Source organism: Aphelocoma coerulescens, chromosome 1A, assembly GCF_041296385.1.
Source record: "Aphelocoma coerulescens isolate FSJ_1873_10779 chromosome 1A, UR_Acoe_1.0, whole genome shotgun sequence".
Taxonomy (NCBI): domain Eukaryota; kingdom Metazoa; phylum Chordata; class Aves; order Passeriformes; family Corvidae; genus Aphelocoma; species Aphelocoma coerulescens.
The window spans coordinates 75478400-75497499 of NC_091014.1; the positions used below are offsets into that span (position 1 = coordinate 75478400).

Sequence of the window (19100 nt, forward strand, 5' to 3'; positions counted from 1 at the left end):
GTGACCCCTCCATCATTCAGAATTTCAGTAGTTCAGAGGTTCACTCTCTCAGGAAGCCTGGAATATGTGGCAGAATTGGGAGATGTAGATCCTAAATTAGCTCAGTGCCCTGATGATGTGCCCTATGGATGTACTGCGTGTCTTCTAATAGGCAAAGCAGCAATTCCCCTCTCCTGAATTCTATTCCCAGCTCAGTTGCTCCCAGATTCTCCAGACAACTGACTGCACAGGGGTGGGCAAAGCATTTTAGCATGTTGTTATGCAGCAATTTATGCATGGTTAGGATATGCATGAGAGTCTCTTTCCCAGGACTGCTCTGAGGTGTAGTTGTTTGTCTTTGAAGCTTCCAGTGAAAGCTGCTGTTAAACCCACACATGGAGTGTTCTCAACAGGGATGGGCCTAACTTTCAATGACATGATGCTTTTGAGTCTAGCCAGTCTTTTAAAACTGCTTTTTTTTCAGTCAAGGTGAACATTATGCACTTAATGATTTTTGCCTAGTGACACATGCAACCTGTGTTTACAAAAAATACTGCCCAGTACTTTTTCTAGGCAGATCAGTGCCCCAAAACAACATAATACTGAAGTTATAGTAGGAAAAGGAGCACTATATACTCTTAGCAAGCTGTTGCTATAGAGGCCTCCTGTCAGGAGCAGTTTGGCTTTATATTGCATTTAACTGGATAATTTATCAGAACCATCATCTTTGCAGTTGCATTTCTGTCTGGGTTTGGCAACGCTAAGTATTTGTTTCATCTCAGTGAAAAGTGGATTTGGCTATTTAAAGCCTGGAAAACATAGGAGACTCTTTAGAGCAAGGTGAAAAAGAGCTGATTTTACATGTGGTGAATCTTACAATCCATGCCTACATGTCTTCACATAAAACTGGGGACTCAAATTGAGGAAACTATTTGATTTAGGTTGTGCAAGTGCATAAGAGGTACAACAAAGAGAGATGTGTTATAGAAGTGTAACTCAGGCACTGAAAGCATTAAGGTATCAGCTCTGTAGAGAGCGATGACCTACTTCTGCCTTGTTTCTTCCAAGGAAAATCCTTTGGCACCACTTCAGGCCATGGTTTCTGTTCTCCCTGCTATCTTGAGGACCTGATCTTACACAAAAGTGCCTCAGACACGTTCACGTCCCCGTTTCTCAAGCCCAAGTTTCATGTAGAGAGGAAGCAAAGCAGCCAATTTAAAATGGGACTTTACAGAAAAAAATTTACACTCTCCTCACCATCCTCAAGAAAACATAAATTAAGTGCTGGACCAATGTCCATGAACCACTTGTCTTTCAGATTTTTTATAACAGTACAATTTTGGAGGTCTTTTGCACATTAATACAGTCAGATTTGGGGACTTTCTTATATTGCAGTAAGTGGTCTCAGTCCACCACCTGCACTGTACTATGGTAACTTCTTTTGGCATATTGCATGCATATTCATTTCCATGACATGCAACATATTCTCATCAGCTTATGTTCTATGACTCAGTTTATATCATGCTTAACAAAGTATGACAAAATAAATGCTGGTTTAAAAGCCATATAAATTTTGAAACACGAAGCATTCCAAAGTTACTCCCCTCCTCCCTTATCTAATTATACTATTAATAAGCAACATGCAGAATTTCATCTGAGATGTAGGAACCACAAGAGATCAGATTCTTGAACAAATTCTCTCCTGTATCATAATGTTTGCAGTATGAGCATGTTTAAATCATGCAATCTGTCCACCTGAAATCAAAAGGGCTGTTTCCATCTGGGCTCAGATCTGTGGCATCAACACTAATTCTGTTGCCCTGGTTATGCCCAGCTGCAGGTTCGGCCAAGAACACATTTTCTCTGTTTTGCAGTAATTTGTCTTGTAGTTCCAGTGTAATATGATTGTCCCCTTTTTACCTTTAATTGTTGCTGTGCACCATTAAGCAGCAATACCACGACACTTAAAAGTCACTTTGTCTTTCCGTTTGGTGAAGCAACCCCATTTTTTGGGCAAAAGACGGCTCTGAGATGTGGTTGCAGCCTTGCAAAGAAACCTGTTTATGCAAAGTCGTATCAAGAACTTCTTTCATTTAGGTTAAAGGATCAAGTCCTTAACATTTGAAAATACACAATAAACACACAACACTGCATCATTTAGTAGGAAGGTTAATAAAAATACAGCCTGGCATTAACATTAAAAAGGCCCTAAATTTTTCTTCACAGGTAATTAGTTCACACAATGAAATAATCTCCTTTCTTATCCTGGAAACACATGCATAAAACAGCTCAGATAACATCATTTACATACAGGCTGCTGCATCCGCATGTTAATGTCTGGCAGTGAAAAGTTCAGACAAGTTTGTAATCCCCGATTTCCTGCGCGTGCTCAGCTCCCAGGTTCCCAGAAGGAAGAGAAAGGGATACTAAATATTCCTGAGATGACAGGTCAGCTGCAGTCCGCCACATCTGGACAGCTTGCGCAGTTACAGAGTTTCCCAGACCACGGGGTCTTTGACTGTCCTGGACATTTTTTTAAACTCATCTTGGTATTTGTTTCTTTTGTCAGTCACTTCTGGCCATGGCCATCATCCTAAGCCTATTGTCCTGCCGCCACTCGCTTTGTCCGCGTTGCTCCATCGCGTGGTATTGGGAGCAATCTGCATTCCCATTTAAAGCACTATCATGTCACCCATCAGCGATCGCTCGCTTTCATCCCTTAAAACTCCCACACAATGGCAACCACGCCGTGAGGACAAAGGGGCCAGGCTGAGAGGGAAAAGGAGGGAAGCTGCAGTGGGAAAGCAGCAGCAGCAGCTGCAGCCGGGCTAACTTTGTTCTCATTCTGCGTGAGCACTTGAACTTGCACTGATAACACCCGTGCCCTTCATCTCCTGCTTCCCCATTAACACAACTTATCTGCCCAGGGCAGGCACTGGAAGGAAGCCTGGCTGCTTCTGCATCAAGGCCAGCAGGTAATAGCAGTGTTTTTCCAGCCCAAGCCAGCGAGGCCGTGCCTACCTCCAGCTGCAGGAGAAAGGGAGGGCTGCGGGAGGGAAAGCCTCCTCTTGCAGGAGTACTGATCGCCAGCAGCACTTTCCAAAACACAGATCCAGCCTGCTGGGCATCCTTAAAATCAACAGCTCCTCAGCAGTTGCTGGAGGAGGCAATCCATTCAACTGCACAGAAATCTGGTTTGCTGCACTCAAAGATGCAGGTACAGCACCCAAGGGTTTGGGCATTGCCTGGAGAGTCTGCAGTGCTTAAGCTTTAACTGGGATTCACTCCTGTACACTGTCATCTTCTTAACAGTTTGGAGGCATCAGCTGTAGAGAGCCTAGACTTCACAGACCGCCTATGATTAATTGCCTGAAAACGTTGTAAAAGTTAGGGATTTTGTTCATAGGTGAAATAACTGCAGTGCTCCAGCCTGGAAGCGGCCAGCCAGGGAAGGATGGATGGGAATGTGGGGCACTTCTGTGAAACAGGCATGGCTCAAAGCAAGGCTTTAGAGTCCCACCTTTTACAAACATGACCCAGCTGTGCTCCTTGGGGTCCGAGAGATTTTAATGAGGCAAAAATGATCAAAATGTCATGACCTCTGTTCTTCCTTGTCCTAAAATCTGGATGATGGAAATGGAGTTTAGCTAGGTTATATTTAGCTGATCACACAGAATGGAATAGCTTTAAGATAATGAAATAGAAGTTTTAAAATAAAAGCTGTGAGGTCAGAGAAGTTATCCTCCCAATACTCCAAAGGATCAACTTATATAAGTAAGTATGATTTTTCCCAATGTTTTAGTCCATGAGTATTGACCAGTTCCTCTTCACTAAGGCAATCTCCTAAATGGCTGAGGCTGGTTCGCTAATTTGCAGCTGCTGCCTCGGAAACAGTGATCACGATTTCACACATTATCCAGGCACTTTGTTCTTATTAAAAATATTTATTATTTGTAGGCACAATATACTAGAAACAGCAGTTACAAAATATTATGGGTCTGTTGGCATAGGCTAAGAAAACAGCCAGGAATGTTATTCAAAGGTGATTTTGGTTTCCAGGCAATTTCCCTGCTCACAAAATGAAACTTGCAGCTAGACCTGACTCCTACAAGCTGGCTTCTGTGCAGTACCAGTGCTTGCATGTGCAAACTCTCTGAGACATTCTCCAGGTAGCCAAAAACCAAACACAAAGTAGCAGCAGTCAGAAAACATTCACCAGAAAGTTCAGCCGTCTTTTTTCCCCTCTGCCTAGATGAGACCATTTCAGTGTATAACAAGAGTAAGCCCAGCAGCCATTAACAGCTGCTTCCTAGATAGATGAGCACACTAAAAAAAAAAAAAAAAAAAAAAAAAAAAAAAAAATTAAAAAAAAAGAAATAAAAAATCATTCCTCTTTAAAGCTAAAACATCTGAAACAGCCTCCATGTTCTTGCTGACTTGGGAATTTACCAAGAAGAAAGTTGCACAGTATGAAGCAGTCTACTACATGTGTAAGACTCACCAGAAATTCATATTGTGAAGAGGTGATTTATGAGTCGTCGCTGAATTTTGCAGCCTTTTTTCCCCCTCAATTGCTTTGAAATGTCCTGGCAATTAATGACAATTTTCTCAAATAAATTCTTATGAATTTGTTTGTACCTACTAATTCTTCTATTTCTAGTAATGTGACTGTTACTTAGAACTTACTTTTTCTAAATAGAATCCAGTGCTGAAAATAAGGGGGATTCAGATGCAAGTTACTTGGAAATGTTGGGTGTCTCTCATGACATGCTTTGACTCAATCTTTCAGGATGATAAGCACCTGCAGATTTTCATTACTCCAAGCAAGAAACTGATTGCTTGGGTTCAGCTGCTCATGTAGGGACAGACAACAGGGGTGTGGATAAAGCAGTTTTTCTCCACATAAGGAATGCAGAGTATTTTACACACTGGGCTGTAATGGGTTTAAAGATGCAGAAGAGAGTCCAGGACAGTACCAGTCACTTCACTGTGACACAGGAAAATGACCATATGACAACAGATGAGGATGAGGTATTTTCCTGAAAGTTTTCATTGACTAAACCTCGAGGCTGTAAGTAAATCTTACTTGCTCTACATATAAACATGCAGTCTGCTTTTTTATCTTTTTTTTTTTTTTAACAGTACTCATTTCACCTTCAAAAGAGCAAGAAGGTGTTTCCATTTTTAGTCTGAAATACTTTGAAGTATTCCTGTTCCACAGAATGGGGATCTGGATAGAATTTGACAAAAAGAAAAAATTAATTCCTTATTTTCGATTTGGTTTCAGTAATAAAGAAGTTAATGATCCCACATCTGGTTTTGTCCAGATATACTCTACAGTCCACTGGAAACAGCACCATTTGCTTATAGCTTTACTTTCATCCCAAACAGAACCTAATCTGGCCTAAATAAGTGTTCTTAAACACATCCCTAGCCAGACTGCCACATGAGGCAATTAGCAACCTCTGTGCTGATGTCACTTACCCAGAGCTGCAATTAAGTGTTGCTTGCAGTTTCACCACAGCAGCCAGATAATATTTAGACAGACCTTAAAAACATTTTCTTTGGCATACCACAGAATGAAGAAACACCACAAAAAAAGAAGTACCAAAACCTTCATTCCACAAGTAACATTTGAATGCTGACACATCTGGAACAGCTGGGTAACAAGTTGTGCGTGTCAAGTTCAGAAAGCAGCTGCTTTTAGCCTTCATTTTGGGTCAGGCATTTGTTTGCAGCCACCAGTATATTCCATTTTATTTTGTAGCAGCTTCTTCAGTGTTCCCATATGGACAAGCCAAACAGCTCCTAGGATATACCAGCAAGCATATTTTAGAAGAAATGAAGGCCAGATGTTGCTTTGTTATCTCCATGTGCATCCTTAAAAAAGTTAGATTAAGTTGTTTCAGATATATTATTAATGCCAGGTACAGGCAATTTGTTTATCGGTCGTTTAAATGTCAACTTTCTAGAGGACGGAAAATAACATTTTAACTTAGGATTCAAACTGAAATAAGATTAAACTACCCTAGAATAGCTTCAGAAAATAATTATAGCACAATCCAGGATCACAGGGACCAAACAGTATTGTGTAGAAAAGACATGATGAGCCATTTCTGAGATCTGAATGAGTGCTACTTATGGTTTATTAGAAAAGGAAAAATAAAACCCCTCCACCTTATCTTTAAAATATAATGAAAAGTTTAAGGTAAGACTTCCCCAACAGCATCACTAATTAAAGGCCTTCTATTCTGCTGCTTTACTCAACCAGGATACAACTTAAGCCACCAGTCTAAGTCCTAGAGAAGTTAATAAATCTATTACTGACAGTGTAACTCATTAATATTTTTCATGTATGCACTCCTGGTACGTCTAGTGGATCCAATAGGGTGGATAAGAATTCTGTCACAAGAATTCTGTCCAATTAATGTGATTTTGATGGAAATGTGTGAATTTTTTTTTCTGATTTCCTGCAAAGAGAACCCTATTGGGCTCATTTTATGACACGTATTTCTGAGGAAATGTGAACTGAAGACTACTTTTTCCACCTCAGTAACAACATAAACAAGGTTTGGGTTTCAGCTGCCTGGTGAGGTCTTTCCGTTTAAGCCAGTCCACAACATACAAAAACTGCCAAGACACCAACTATAACTTTTTGAGTAATGTCACTTTATTAAGGGACTTAAAAGAATCACATTCTCTAGTAGCCTTGGAACAATGCAAATGGTGAACAAAAGACAAAAATAGATGTAATTGGTTCTGAAAAGCATGAACATCTGTAGAGAATGTGTTGCATTATTCCTAAGGACTCCTGCTTTCGAAAAAAAAGCATGTTCCATATATACAAGTGTCAGTGCAATAGCCAATAAAGCAATCAGTCAGAAATATAAAAATATCCTAGATACAAACTTAAAATAGATGTTTGAAGGCTGACCATATCAGTATTCTGATATTTCTATATCTCAGGAGTATGATCACTGGGATGACTTATTCTGATGAGGTAAGAAACAGTAGATGCTCTGTGATAACACAAAGCCATACATTTATTATGTTTTTTCCATAAGACAAAAAATAGAGCACCCAATGAAAGTCCCAGTCTTTGCAGCAAGTGCCCACAGGAAGTGAAATTATAGTCTATGCTCATTACTACATTCCTGCATCATTCACCTTTGCTGTCTTTGCCAACAGTTCTATCAGCAAAACTTGCTCATTCTCCCTCCCCTTGCCCAGCTCCTTTATAAACTGCACATTCCTCGCAGATACACCAAACCAATAACTGCTTTAGACACAGACAACATCTATAAATGTCCAAAAAATCACTTAGTCATTCTTTCCTTTATTGGTTGCAATTCTTTCCTTGGCAGCAAGGGCAGAAAGAGATTGCAAAACTTGACAGCAAACAGCTCTCTGTAGAAGGGTTAGGGAGAGAACAGGGTGTGTCCTATTTGCTTTGCCTCAGGTGTTCAACCAGTGATGCCACTGAACTTAAGCCTTGGCTGGTTGAGCAATAAAAATCACATTCCTCTTTCCTCTGTCTTTTGGATAGAAGGATGCACTAATTTGGGGCTGCTGTTCCAAAAAAAGAGGGCGATGTGGTAACTTTTCAGCTGGATGCTGTCTGCCTGCATCATCATTCATCTTTCCTTCAGCCACCTCTTTCACTGTGACCCTCCAGGCTTTGCTGCTGAATTCTGATTCCTATTTTTTCACTTTTTAGAGAGAATGGCAGAACAACAAGTAGCCAGACAACACACTCTGTGTCTTGTGGCAAAGAGCACCAGGAAGAACCAGCAGCAGAGCTGGGAGTGCCAGAAGAATCCAACAAACATGAACTCCTACTTGGGGAGGGGGGCAATGGTAGTCATTCCAAACTGTTTGACAGTATCAGGCACTCCTCTATGAAAAAACACAATGAATTATATAGTCTCTAGAACAGCAATATTAACTTGATCAGGATATGATTTGTATGATAAAAAAAGCACAACAGGAGCTGGCAGCTGCCTTCCTGTGAAACTTGCCTTACCACTTATGGCACACACATGCACTGAAGCACACAGCAGTTGCCTGAACATGCAAAAGATTCCTTAGCTTTACATCCTAGATTCAAAAGCTTTCCCTGAAATATTTTCATTTCTCATCATTCTTTTCTAAATCTCTTCTGTCTCAGGTAAATTCAGGCAGCTGCGCGGGATGGAACAGCGAAGCTGGTAACATCTGTAGTGTGACAACACTTGACAAATTATTTCAGGTTTTCTTTCAGTTTCTGGAAGATGCTATGCAGATACCAAAGCCTCCAGGAATCATCACACTTCTCTCCTTAACCCCACTGAACTTGGCAATCAGTGTTTGCAAATATTGAATTACTGCTCACCACACCCCACTAAGACAGGCTATTACCTCCCATGTAAACAGGCAGGGAACGGAGGCACAGAATGACTAAGTGATTATTCCAGTATCACAACACAAGTCTGGGAGAGCCAGGAGCTGAACCTGTATTTCTTGCATCTCAGTCTCAGGTTGTCTGTTTTGTTCTGTGTTGCAGCCTTAATTCTCCCCTGAAGAGGAAGACTGGGATCTCTTAAGAGTCTGTCACTGCTACTCTGGTTGACAGGTGATGTTGCCAACGGGATAGGAATTGTTGCATTCCCCACATCAAAAGGTGGAACACAGTGTGACATCTGTTTGCTGGAAGAAATACTAACCATACAAGTCCTTAAGAACATCAACATTTATTTAATATGATATAAAAGAAATGGGATATGAACATTTGTATTTGAACAATAATAAGTGGCTTCTATTACTTACATCGTATGTGCTCATTGTATAATATATACACAATGAACATAATTACATTTGTACACAAACTAAGTACTGGATTGAAAACCTGCTTATTGCTGTACACACCCTAACCCCATGAAGGAAAAGCCCAGTACCTCAAAATACCTACACTCCATTTTAGTCAAGAAAAAGTAACCACTAACATTAATGTCTATGTTGACAGAAGTGTGGCAGTAACTGCTGACATTGCAACCTGACCAAGAAATCATTACAGCAGAAACAGGACATCTTTTACTAAGCAATAATAAAAATGGCACATTTTAAATATATCTATATGTATATATATATATAAAAATTTTACAAATAAATTGTTAAAACAATAAATTGTAATGTTTAAAAAGTGTAAAACAAGGTTTAGTGGTGATATGTAAAATTAACCGTGTTATGCATCTAAAAGAAGCAAAAAAAGTTAACTTATATGATCCATAATTAAAAGAACATTAAACTCTGAAGAATAGCAAATTAAGTTCTGACTGTAGGCTGCACATTAAAAAGAGCCTTTATTTTATGTGCACAGAAATCGTAGCAGCAAGCTGGTATCAGGAGAACAATCTGAAGGTTGCTGAGTGTACACGTGGGCCATTTAAAGCTCTCTTGGAATAAACATTTTCCAGGAAGTGATAAAACGATGCTCTGTGGCCAAAAGCATCAGAACTATGAATTTCATAGATTTAAAATATACTGTACAATATCTTCTCATATTTTCATAGGTCAGGTCCATGCATCTCAGGCATGAATTGTTTCAACAGAAGCCGTTAGTGCTGAAAGACAGACACAGATTAAGTTACTCTTATTTTAGCAACTGAATATTGTCTAAAGAACTCAGGGGATTAAACACAGCAAAGGATTCCTGACCTCATCCTAGCAATACAGGTGTAGAACATAGTAAAGTACCTTAGAAATCAGCTGTTTCCAAAACCTGTTTTCCTGATGAATAATACTGCTGTCAAGGTATTTCGACACCAAGAAGCAAAACCAAGATTTTTTTCAAATTTACACCACTTTGAATGAAAGTCTGTTTACTCTGAGACTTTTATCCTGTTACACATGGCCACCTCCAAATGCTCTTCACCTAAAACCAGTAATAGGAGCAAAGATCCTAACTGGTCTTAGAAACGACAGGCACATTTTGAAGAGGGATGCAGAACTGTCGAGCTGTTACACTGTACTGACAACATAGTTCAAGTGCTCCACCCAGAGCTTGCTGTGTTTTGGTAATTGCTGCAAGGACTTCTAGAAATAGTTTTCAACAGTTCATTGGTAAAAATGTTCCTGAGCTTTGAATCCAGGTGCCGTATAAAATTTCATTATCCCTCCATTACTCAGTGAAAATGCAATGCTTAAAATCGAACAGTGCTAGTGGTACACACAGAGATTTGTCTCTGCAAAATAAAGGCTGTGACAAAAAAGGAGCCTTGTGTTAAGGGGTTTCTCCTTAGTCCTACAATATCCTGTGCCACCAATTTCCTATGGCAAATCCCCCCGGCATCGTGCCAAGAGTATCATTTTTCTAATTGATTGTAAAAGCCAAATACAGGTATTACCTCTTCATTCCCTGAAATCTACTATATATTTTCCAGATGCTGCCTGAATCATTTGGTTGCATATGAACAGGGCTGATCCTAGAGCTTGGAAGTTCCCTTTGCCACATAAGACTTCTTGAAAATGAGGGATGCTGAATTCCTGTATGCTAAAAGATGTGCCAGAATCTCTCAGCAAAGCACTGGAATACTGGAACCACAGCTCCAGAAGGGAAAGGGCAGTAAATAGTGCAGGCAAGCACTATGCTTCATCCATCTCCTCTGTATGCTAAGCCCAGCTCATGGCATGAATTTGTTTTGGAACTCCAAGGAAACAATCAACAGAGGCATCACATGCAGCGATGTGGAGTGTACATGCACATAGTTAGGAGCTTTTCCCAACTCAATCCAAAGACTAAACAGCCACGAGGGCTGTGTTTGAAGTTCTGGGATCCTTTCCCCAGCATGGTGAGGCATGTGCAAGCAGAGCACCAGATTGACAAGTGCCATCCCAGATGGACCATCCTGTCACAGGCAATTAAAGCCTCTTTAGAGGCTGCAGAGGGTAGGATTTTCCTGAACACAGGAGTGCTCCACCTGCAGTACTGGCTGTGGGGATACCCCTCACCAGGGGGCCAAGCCTTGGGCTTTAAGTGATGGGGCAGATCACCAAATGAGCACCTTCCCTTCTCCAATTTATTTCTATTTTATTTAGCATAAATCCTAAAGAAAATGAATTTGCCAATCTGATCATCTGAGCTGAAAGCAGATTAATGCAATTGGTGATAAATTTCTGGCTGCTCCCCCGTTCCTGACAGGTGCCCTTTGCCTATGGACAGAATCCAGCAGTGCAGTTTCACTTTCATTACTGACCCAAAACTCAGCTGATGGGGGAATGTTTGTCCTGTTTAAAAAGGAGATGCATGACAAATGTGTGTATATTTACACACTGGACCTGAAAAGCATTAACACAAATCAGTATTTCCAGAAGAAAAGTCCCACTCATTTTTTAAAAATAGTTCTGTAATAAAAATTTTGAATAAAAGTACAAAAATTCAAGCTAAATCTAATCATGCCAGACCACGCCCATCAGGGAGGCAGGAGCAGTGTCAAGACTGAATGTGAAGATGGCATTTTCCACTTTCTCAAAAGGAAAAAATAATAAAATAATTTTCTTTTTTTTTTCTTTTAAACAGGTTTTTTTTTTTTAAACAGTTTCTTGCCCTTAGTTCATATGCAAAAGGTCTCTGTGATGACTAAGTTGTCTAATTTTGCTAAAATGAAACCTTGGCAATTGAGATTGGTACAGCAAATAAAAAAAAAAAAGGCATTTTCAGATGTCCTCATGCTAAATGACTGAAAATGCCTCAATTTTAAATTGTTCTTGATTTTAAAGGTTTCTTAAGTTACATTAGCTATGGCATTTAACATTGCCATTCAAACAAAGCTCATTCTTTCGTAGAAAGCTTATTTAAACAGACATTTCCTGACAACAAAGAAATGTGGATTGATTTAAATGCTGGTAAAGTGCTGAAGCATTCACACTGATATCCTACTAATTTTCTTAAACACTTGTCTAAACAAACACATACTTTATATTTCCATTGCCATTCATTAAGTGGGTAACACCACAGGTAGGAACATGTAAATCTAGCCTAACTCATGCTTTCTAACTTGACTCCTAGAAGCAGTCACCCACTACGACAGGAAACAGCAGCTGTGTAGGGCTTTCTTTATAGAAAGAAAAAAAAAAGTTTTTCAATTGTTGTTTCTATGTCTTAAGCCATAAATTCTTCAGGCCATTAGCCCATTCCCTCCTGTGCATCACTAAGTCTGAGCTCTGGTGGCCCACTTTGCCCATTACCATGACTGAAGCACCAAGACTCATTTGCACCTGTGCAGTGATGCTCATGCCTTAACTCCCTGTTTTGTAACAGCTTAGGCCTCTCATGTAATTCCAAGGGCTATTACCCTGCCAGTTGTGGAGAACATGCTTGATAAACCAATTAGTCCTTTCTGGATGGAGAATGCACTCCTTGCAAGCAAATCAATACAGGGATTTGTTTGCTTTCTGGCTGATTTATATTCCACACTGCAAGTAACTTTGTCTTGCTGAGTATCAGCTACAGATGTTTCTCACAAAAATAACAGAATTCAAATACCTGGAAGAATATTAGGAACAGGAGGGGTGGGAAAAAAAAGAACGTACTTCTCTGTAACTATACACACATGAAATGTGATCCTTCTGTGAGCTGTGTCTGTGTGGATGGAGCTGGTGACAAGGACGATTCTGGTGAAGAAGGCAAACTTTTCACTGCGAGTCATACAGCAAAATAAATAAGAGTACAAGTTAGAGAAGCCATAATAAAGATAAACTTGAAAATCACCGTTTTAAGCCATGGTAAATGTAAGTAGGACCAAATGAAAGCTATACAAGTAAGGACTCAAAATCTGAGCAGCACAAAAAGCACAACTTCAAGGGAAAGCATAGCTGATCCTTTATCAGGCTTAGAAATAACTAGTAGAACAGCAAACACATGAAGGCTGATGTTTTATGTTGCCAAGAAAGAGAGGGAAAAACAAGTAAAATTTAAGTAGTTGGGATAGGCCCAGACCCACCTTCATATCCCAGCTCAGATTAACTCAGCTTTTTCATTCTGCTGAGCAGTACAAAATGTACATACAAGTTCTGGTTTTGATTATCAAGTCACAGAAAGGATTGCTGACTGCACTACAAAGGTCCAGATCACCTTTTATATCCATAAGTTGAACCATTTGGCTTGCTTAACCATTCCCATCAGCAAATATCCTAATAATGTCTTGAATTCTGTCTTCTCCCTTCCTCCTCCCCTACTCACTCCAGCCCCCCACCCCCTTTTTTTCCTTCATTGCATGCAGTTTTTCTTTATTCCAGTCTTCTCTTCTTGCACAATAGTCCACCACCAGTCACTGTACTAGACAGGCAGTGTTTTCTGTTTCTTCATCTTTCTTACTCCCCAAAACATGACCAAACTGGGGTCCTTTACTTGCTAGTTTAAAATATTGGAAACTCTCAGTGATTCCACAATCCTGGGCATATCTAAGGCCACTCAGCAGCAGGGAGCAATGGTAAAAAATCTATATATAGCCAGGACTGAGATGAAAAAGGAAGGATTTGCTCCAACCAACAACTACAGTATGACTCAATTTCTGGCAATAGTTATTTAAATCCCTGAATTAGCAGCTATGAAAGCTATATTAAAACCTAAAAAAAAAAAGGGATTTCTGTAGCTGTCCACTGGGAAACTATTTTTCTCTACGTTATAAAACTGTACACTTCACATGCAGACTAGCTCAGCACTTCCAATTCACAAGGGTTTGAGAGCATCAAAAGACACAATCAAAATGAAATAAAGTTTTACATATGTACTGTGTAAGTTGTGCTTCAGTCAAACTCTTTTCCATACCTGCTGCTGCCTGATTTCCTTTTGAAGACTGTGCTGCTAATTCAAATGAAGACACAATCCCTTCTTCTTCTTGAACACTAAGTATTTCACTTTCTTCTGAGCTGGTTTTGGGTTTGTGGTTTGCAACTGTGGTCACACTCTGCAAGCTGCTTAATAAAAGCACAGCGTTTAGAACTGGCTCTAACTTAATTTCAGGTGTTAACCACTAAGTATAGGAGCTATAATTTAATTTTCTCCTGTTAATAGAAAAAAGTTGCAACTTGCAAGTCCAGGTAGCATAAATTAAGCAGGCATTTTGAAACCCTTCTACTTTGTATAGCTACACTTTTAAAAAGGCACCTGGAATTAAATTCCTTTCCTTTATATACTCCTGCAGTTTCCTATTGCTGAAGGGTCCTGTGACAAAGTTATGACCTCATGTGAGAACTCACTTAGGACCTGCAGTGCAACTTACACTAAAGTTATGAATCCTTAGAGAGAACTATCCAAGATATAATATCCCTCTAATTCTGCAATGCTGCAAAGTAGTGAGGTAAAAATTAAAGCAGGAGATGTCGAGTATGATGTTTAGTTTGCTCCTAAGTATCAGCAATAAAGACCATGCTATGGAAGCACTGGCTGAAGTGTTCATAATAAATTGATGCAAAGCTTGAACTGACATTATTAAACACATTTTGGAGGCCAAAACAAGGATTATGAATGAATTCTGTTTATAACTGGGACAACACTTGAAAATAAACATTGCTTCACCCACCAACTCATCACCTCTTACTGAACTCCAGCAGCAGTTAAGCCTCTAGATTTCCCTATATGTAAACCACTCAAAACCATATAAATATACCTTGTCAGTATTTATGGCAGTTGCTTGGTCCATTCAGCTAACAAATACAACATGGAAGTTTAAAATAGCCTTTGAACATCTTGTTTGATTTTTACCTTATATCACCATCATGTGTTTCTTCCAATTTATTTTTCTTTTCTGCTTTCTCTTCATTACTCACTTCTTTTGAGTCAGATACAACATATGCATCTGATAAAAGATCATCAGATTTTGACAGCTATAAAAAAATTGAAATAATGAAACAAAAGGCTGTAACACACACTAAGTGGCAGATAAGAAATACAGTACCAGGAAACAGTTTTATTAACAGACAAATTTTGCCATCATGTATACTTAGTAACTCAGAATTACATAACTTAAGAAATTTTTATCAATACCATGCAGGTTAATAGAGTTATCCTGAAACTTATACCAGAGTCTATGGGCAGGGCTTGACTTAATAACTTCCAGAACTTATCTGAACTCTTTGGATTGCAGCCTGCCTGCTTTTTCATGCTATCCCTCTCTTCCTGATGCCAACAGAGATTCCAGATACTGCAGTATTTTGTTGATAAGAATGAATGCTGCTCTTAAAGGTCTCTGATTACATGTGATCAATTTGAGTGTATTACATAATTTTCCTTTTGAAGTATTTGCATATTTAACAAAGCAACAGTTAATGATAACTTCTCAGTAAGGAAGTGTTTTTAATGGATAACAATTAAATTAGTTATTTGATTTTATACCATGCTTCATCAGATATATATTTAAAAAACTAAATATGAAATAGGAAAACAAAAGGAAAAGTGAGGAAAAGTACAAAATGATTAACTGAGGAATATGGATATAGAAAAAGAAAAAACCTCTACACAATACTTAAAAAAAATATTAAACTATAAGCAGGATGTGATAATGTAGAAGCAATTCTAGTAATCCATTCTTCACAGTCAGTCTGGTTTGCTGAGTGTTAAGGGCACTTCAGTACCAGAAACACCAAGGTAATTCCCTGCCAGGCGAGTTTCAAACTATTTCAAGGCAGAAATCAAACCAGTGACAAATACCTAAAAGTACAGGTACTGCCTACTTCCATGTACAATTTGTTGTGCCAGCTTTATTCTGCTTTCTATAAACTATTTGATGCACTATAGCCAACCAAACAAAAATTCAGGGACATTAAATGGCTGTCAAAAATTACACTGGGGTAGGCTAAGCAATGAATATGTCAACGATTATTATTTAAAGACCATATACATGAAAATTCAATGTAATTTTGTGAATCTCTATGGAATATTGTCTATCCAACAAGAAGTCTTTATCTTCCAAGCAAAAGGAACTGGCTCATTTTCCCATACTCTGGTGTGTGTGCCTCAAAAGACTTTTTTACTGCAAGACAAGCTGACAGTTTAATAAGGAATAGTTCTGTACCTCTTTAGCAAAACTTGAATTATGTTCTTGTTCTCCATCATTTTTCAGTTGTGCTATTTCTTCTCCAGGACTTCCATTATTTTGTTTCAAATTATTTTCTCTACTGGTGCTCTCCAACTCCTTCATGTTACTAGATACTGTATCATCCTTTTTCCGATTCTGTGGAACAAAACTGGTATGTGAACACACTGTTACAGAAGTTATCACAGTCTCAGTTCCGAGCCTTGTGCTGTCCTCTGACTGTGATTAAAAAAAATACTGGAAAAAACCTTAAGCATACATTGCAATAAGGAAAATGGAAATTGTTAAGGACTTGGAGTTTCCTCATTTTTGTACCTTTCAAAACAGTTCAGCCTGTCTAACATTTCTTTGTCTGTAAGATTACTGTATTTTCTGCTCCCCCATTCCTCTCCAGCATTTCAATGTCACCCTTATCTTCTGAAATTTCATTCATATTTAGCTCAGTCACACAGCAGCTTAGCAGCATTCTTACTTGCATTCATAAGCACTGCTCTTTTTATAAAATAGCTTTTTCTGGTTTAAGAAAAAAAAATCGATAAAAATCTGCTCTCAGCTCAAAATTCACAGTGCACCTGCATGCACTTCCTCCAATTATCTTGGGTATCCTCCAAGCCTATGGTGTGAAATGATTTAATAGAGGACAACACAGTATCTGATAATGGCAGAGGATATTAATTACTTCTTAAAAAAAAATATATCAATTGCACAGAGAATAAGGTGACATAAAAATTTTGAGGAAGGGGGGTAGAGGTGACTTAAGATTGTGAACTGTGAACATTATATTGGCAGAGCAGCAAACCGACCCGAAGGGAGGCTCATCTAAGAACTGGAGCTGAGAAAAATAGGAGCCATGGAAGCAGTAAATCTCGAGGCTGAGTTCCTGTGATCTAACACATGCACTCTGTTAAGAGGAAATTCCACATAAGTCAGTTCATAAATCAATGTATTAAATTAAAGTATGCACCCCTTATCATACGCTTGTGCCAACAACGATTGCGGAGCAACTTCCTTTTGTATTATGGTAATCACTTCAAAATTACACAGCAGGCCGTTTATAAAATCCTTTTTCCCCTCCAATTCTTAAATAACCAAACCACAGTTGAAAAGACTTCCAGCTGTTAATGCCATTGCACCATTTTTCTAAAAATCAATAGACATAGAAACTATGCTTTTAGAAATAGAAGCTATTACTCAGCATAATACCTCATCCTGGGGCTTTTAGCCAAATAGCATTCTGGAAGAATTTAAGTTGTGATAGAAAAAGTGACTTAGTAACATGGACTGTTAGTTAAATATTCAATTCAGAGATCTTCTCACTTACTATATAAATTTCTTATCATCCCCAGAGCCCTGATTTCACAGAGAAGACTGAGGAACATGGTGAAATGAACAGAATTATTTTGAGTTCTGGCACAGATTTGGCCCATTCCCTCACTCTGCTGCCCTGTGCTGGCTACCCAGGTACGATGCACAGGACTGCAGCTTCCTCACCTTGAGGTATGAAACAATACCACAGGGAAGAGATAAAGCTTAAACACCTCTGTAAAAACGACTGAACAAAACATCTGCAAAGCTTTGCTTTGCACGACCTCTTCTCAAGAAAGGCAGTGTTAATCACAGAAATATTTGTAGGAACTCCCTTCATACATAGCATTCCTGATGTCAGCCCAAATACAGATGCTCTATTGCAAAGGCAAAACTGGAATTCAGAGTCTTCTGGGGATGCAAAGTTCTTGAAGAGAAAGTAATTTTTGTATAGCTCTGTAGCAGCTTACCATGCTGAGAGGGAAAAAAACAACTCAAAATGCAAACCTAAAACATCTTTGGAAATATCTGATCTCCTGACACTGCAATATATTTAATCTGCTTTTGGAAAATCAGATGTTTAAATGCCCACAAAACAAAAAAAGAAGGCATTTCCATACCAGTGGAAAAGCAAATAATTTTTAAAAAGTCAGTAAACAGTGTGGTCTGAAGAAAAAAACTATTCCAGAAGATTAAAAACCAGAACAAACCAAAACCAACCAAAAAATTAACTCCATTACACTACTGGAAAAGAAAACTAATTCTTGATATTAGAAAGTAGTAGGCTGCTTAATATCTGCTATCCTGTACCTGGGTTTGGTTCAGCTTTCTGGGGCTTGTTTGTGGGTTTTTAGATATATATTCAGAATAATATTTCCTGGTTAATGACAAGCAGTTATATCTTCCTCTTCTCTCCCCATCCTTCACCCTTGACTAAACTTCTTGGGCAAACAAACAAGTTTAAGAATGAGTGAAAAAAAAAGTGTGGGTTCTATTGTAACGTATTTATGGGCTTAAACACCACAGCAGAAGAGCACCACTTAGGAGCTCTGATCATAAACACACATTCCTACCTAAAATTGTTACAGATGTTTGAATATATTACATGGCAGAAAAATCAGCATTGACTTCATTTCAACAGAAAATGAGTCATGATTCTTCCTGATCCTGTTTTCAGTCACAAACCTTGCAATTTCGTGTTGTTTGCTAAATCTGACTCAAACACCCCACCCTGTTAACAAACATCACAGTGCATAATCAAATGGATGTGGATTTGAACTGTTTGTTTTCCAAAAAGGCAAAGAAGTGGCTTCTGTCATTAGGTGTCAGCATGAAGGTTGTCCTTTTGCATCTGTGACTCTACAGTTGGTCTCAAATAAACTCCTTTGTTTTTTAACTGGACACATCGAAGCTTGTGATCACCGTGGGACCCACCTGTGTCACTTTGAAGGGATTATCCCTGACAAAGGACGAGGTCTGGGAAGGAGACTGGTCTGAAACACCAATAATATTGAGTCCTTTCCTCTTCTCTCTCAGACAAGCTTGTTGGTGTCTCTTTATTCTTTCCATCTGTTCCTCTACAGTCATTCGAGGCCGTGAGCCTTCTGCAAGGCACAGCTGCTCCACTGCACTCCTTGGTCTTTCCTTAAATGGAAGCAAAAATATATGTATGTGTTTCAAAAAAACAAGATGCCAAACTGGTAACTCACCAGAAGAGATCACTGAATGATTTACTAAAGAGCAGAA

The 19100-nt window shown here is 38.9% G+C and overlaps 1 protein-coding gene and 1 long non-coding RNA gene across 5 annotated transcripts in view; both read right to left on the minus strand.

Moving 5' to 3' along the window:
* Window positions 1–3318: 3318 nt before the first annotated feature.
* On the minus strand, window positions 3319–4747 carry LOC138104354 (uncharacterized). Its single transcript, XR_011148030.1, has 3 exons — window positions 4666–4747; window positions 4481–4565; window positions 3319–3602 (listed from the first exon to the last, which is right to left on the minus strand). It is a non-coding gene; the product is annotated as an uncharacterized lncRNA (long non-coding RNA).
* Window positions 4748–8689: 3942 nt separating this feature from the next.
* Window positions 8690–19100, minus strand: part of PLEKHA5 (pleckstrin homology domain containing A5) — a 160328-nt gene continuing 149917 nt past the window's right edge. For all 4 annotated transcript variants that reach the window (XM_069003537.1, XM_069003542.1, XM_069003536.1 and 1 more), the window contains 6 exons: window positions 18789–18998; window positions 16029–16187; window positions 14720–14841; window positions 13784–13929; window positions 12547–12651; window positions 8690–9578 (listed from right to left, as the gene is read on the minus strand). In XM_069003537.1, the coding sequence (XP_068859638.1) occupies window positions 12557–12651; window positions 13784–13929; window positions 14720–14841; window positions 16029–16187; window positions 18789–18998 (732 nt within the window). In that variant the 3' untranslated portion in view covers window positions 8690–9578; window positions 12547–12556. The remainder of the gene's footprint in view (window positions 9579–12546; window positions 12652–13783; window positions 13930–14719; window positions 14842–16028; window positions 16188–18788; window positions 18999–19100) is intronic.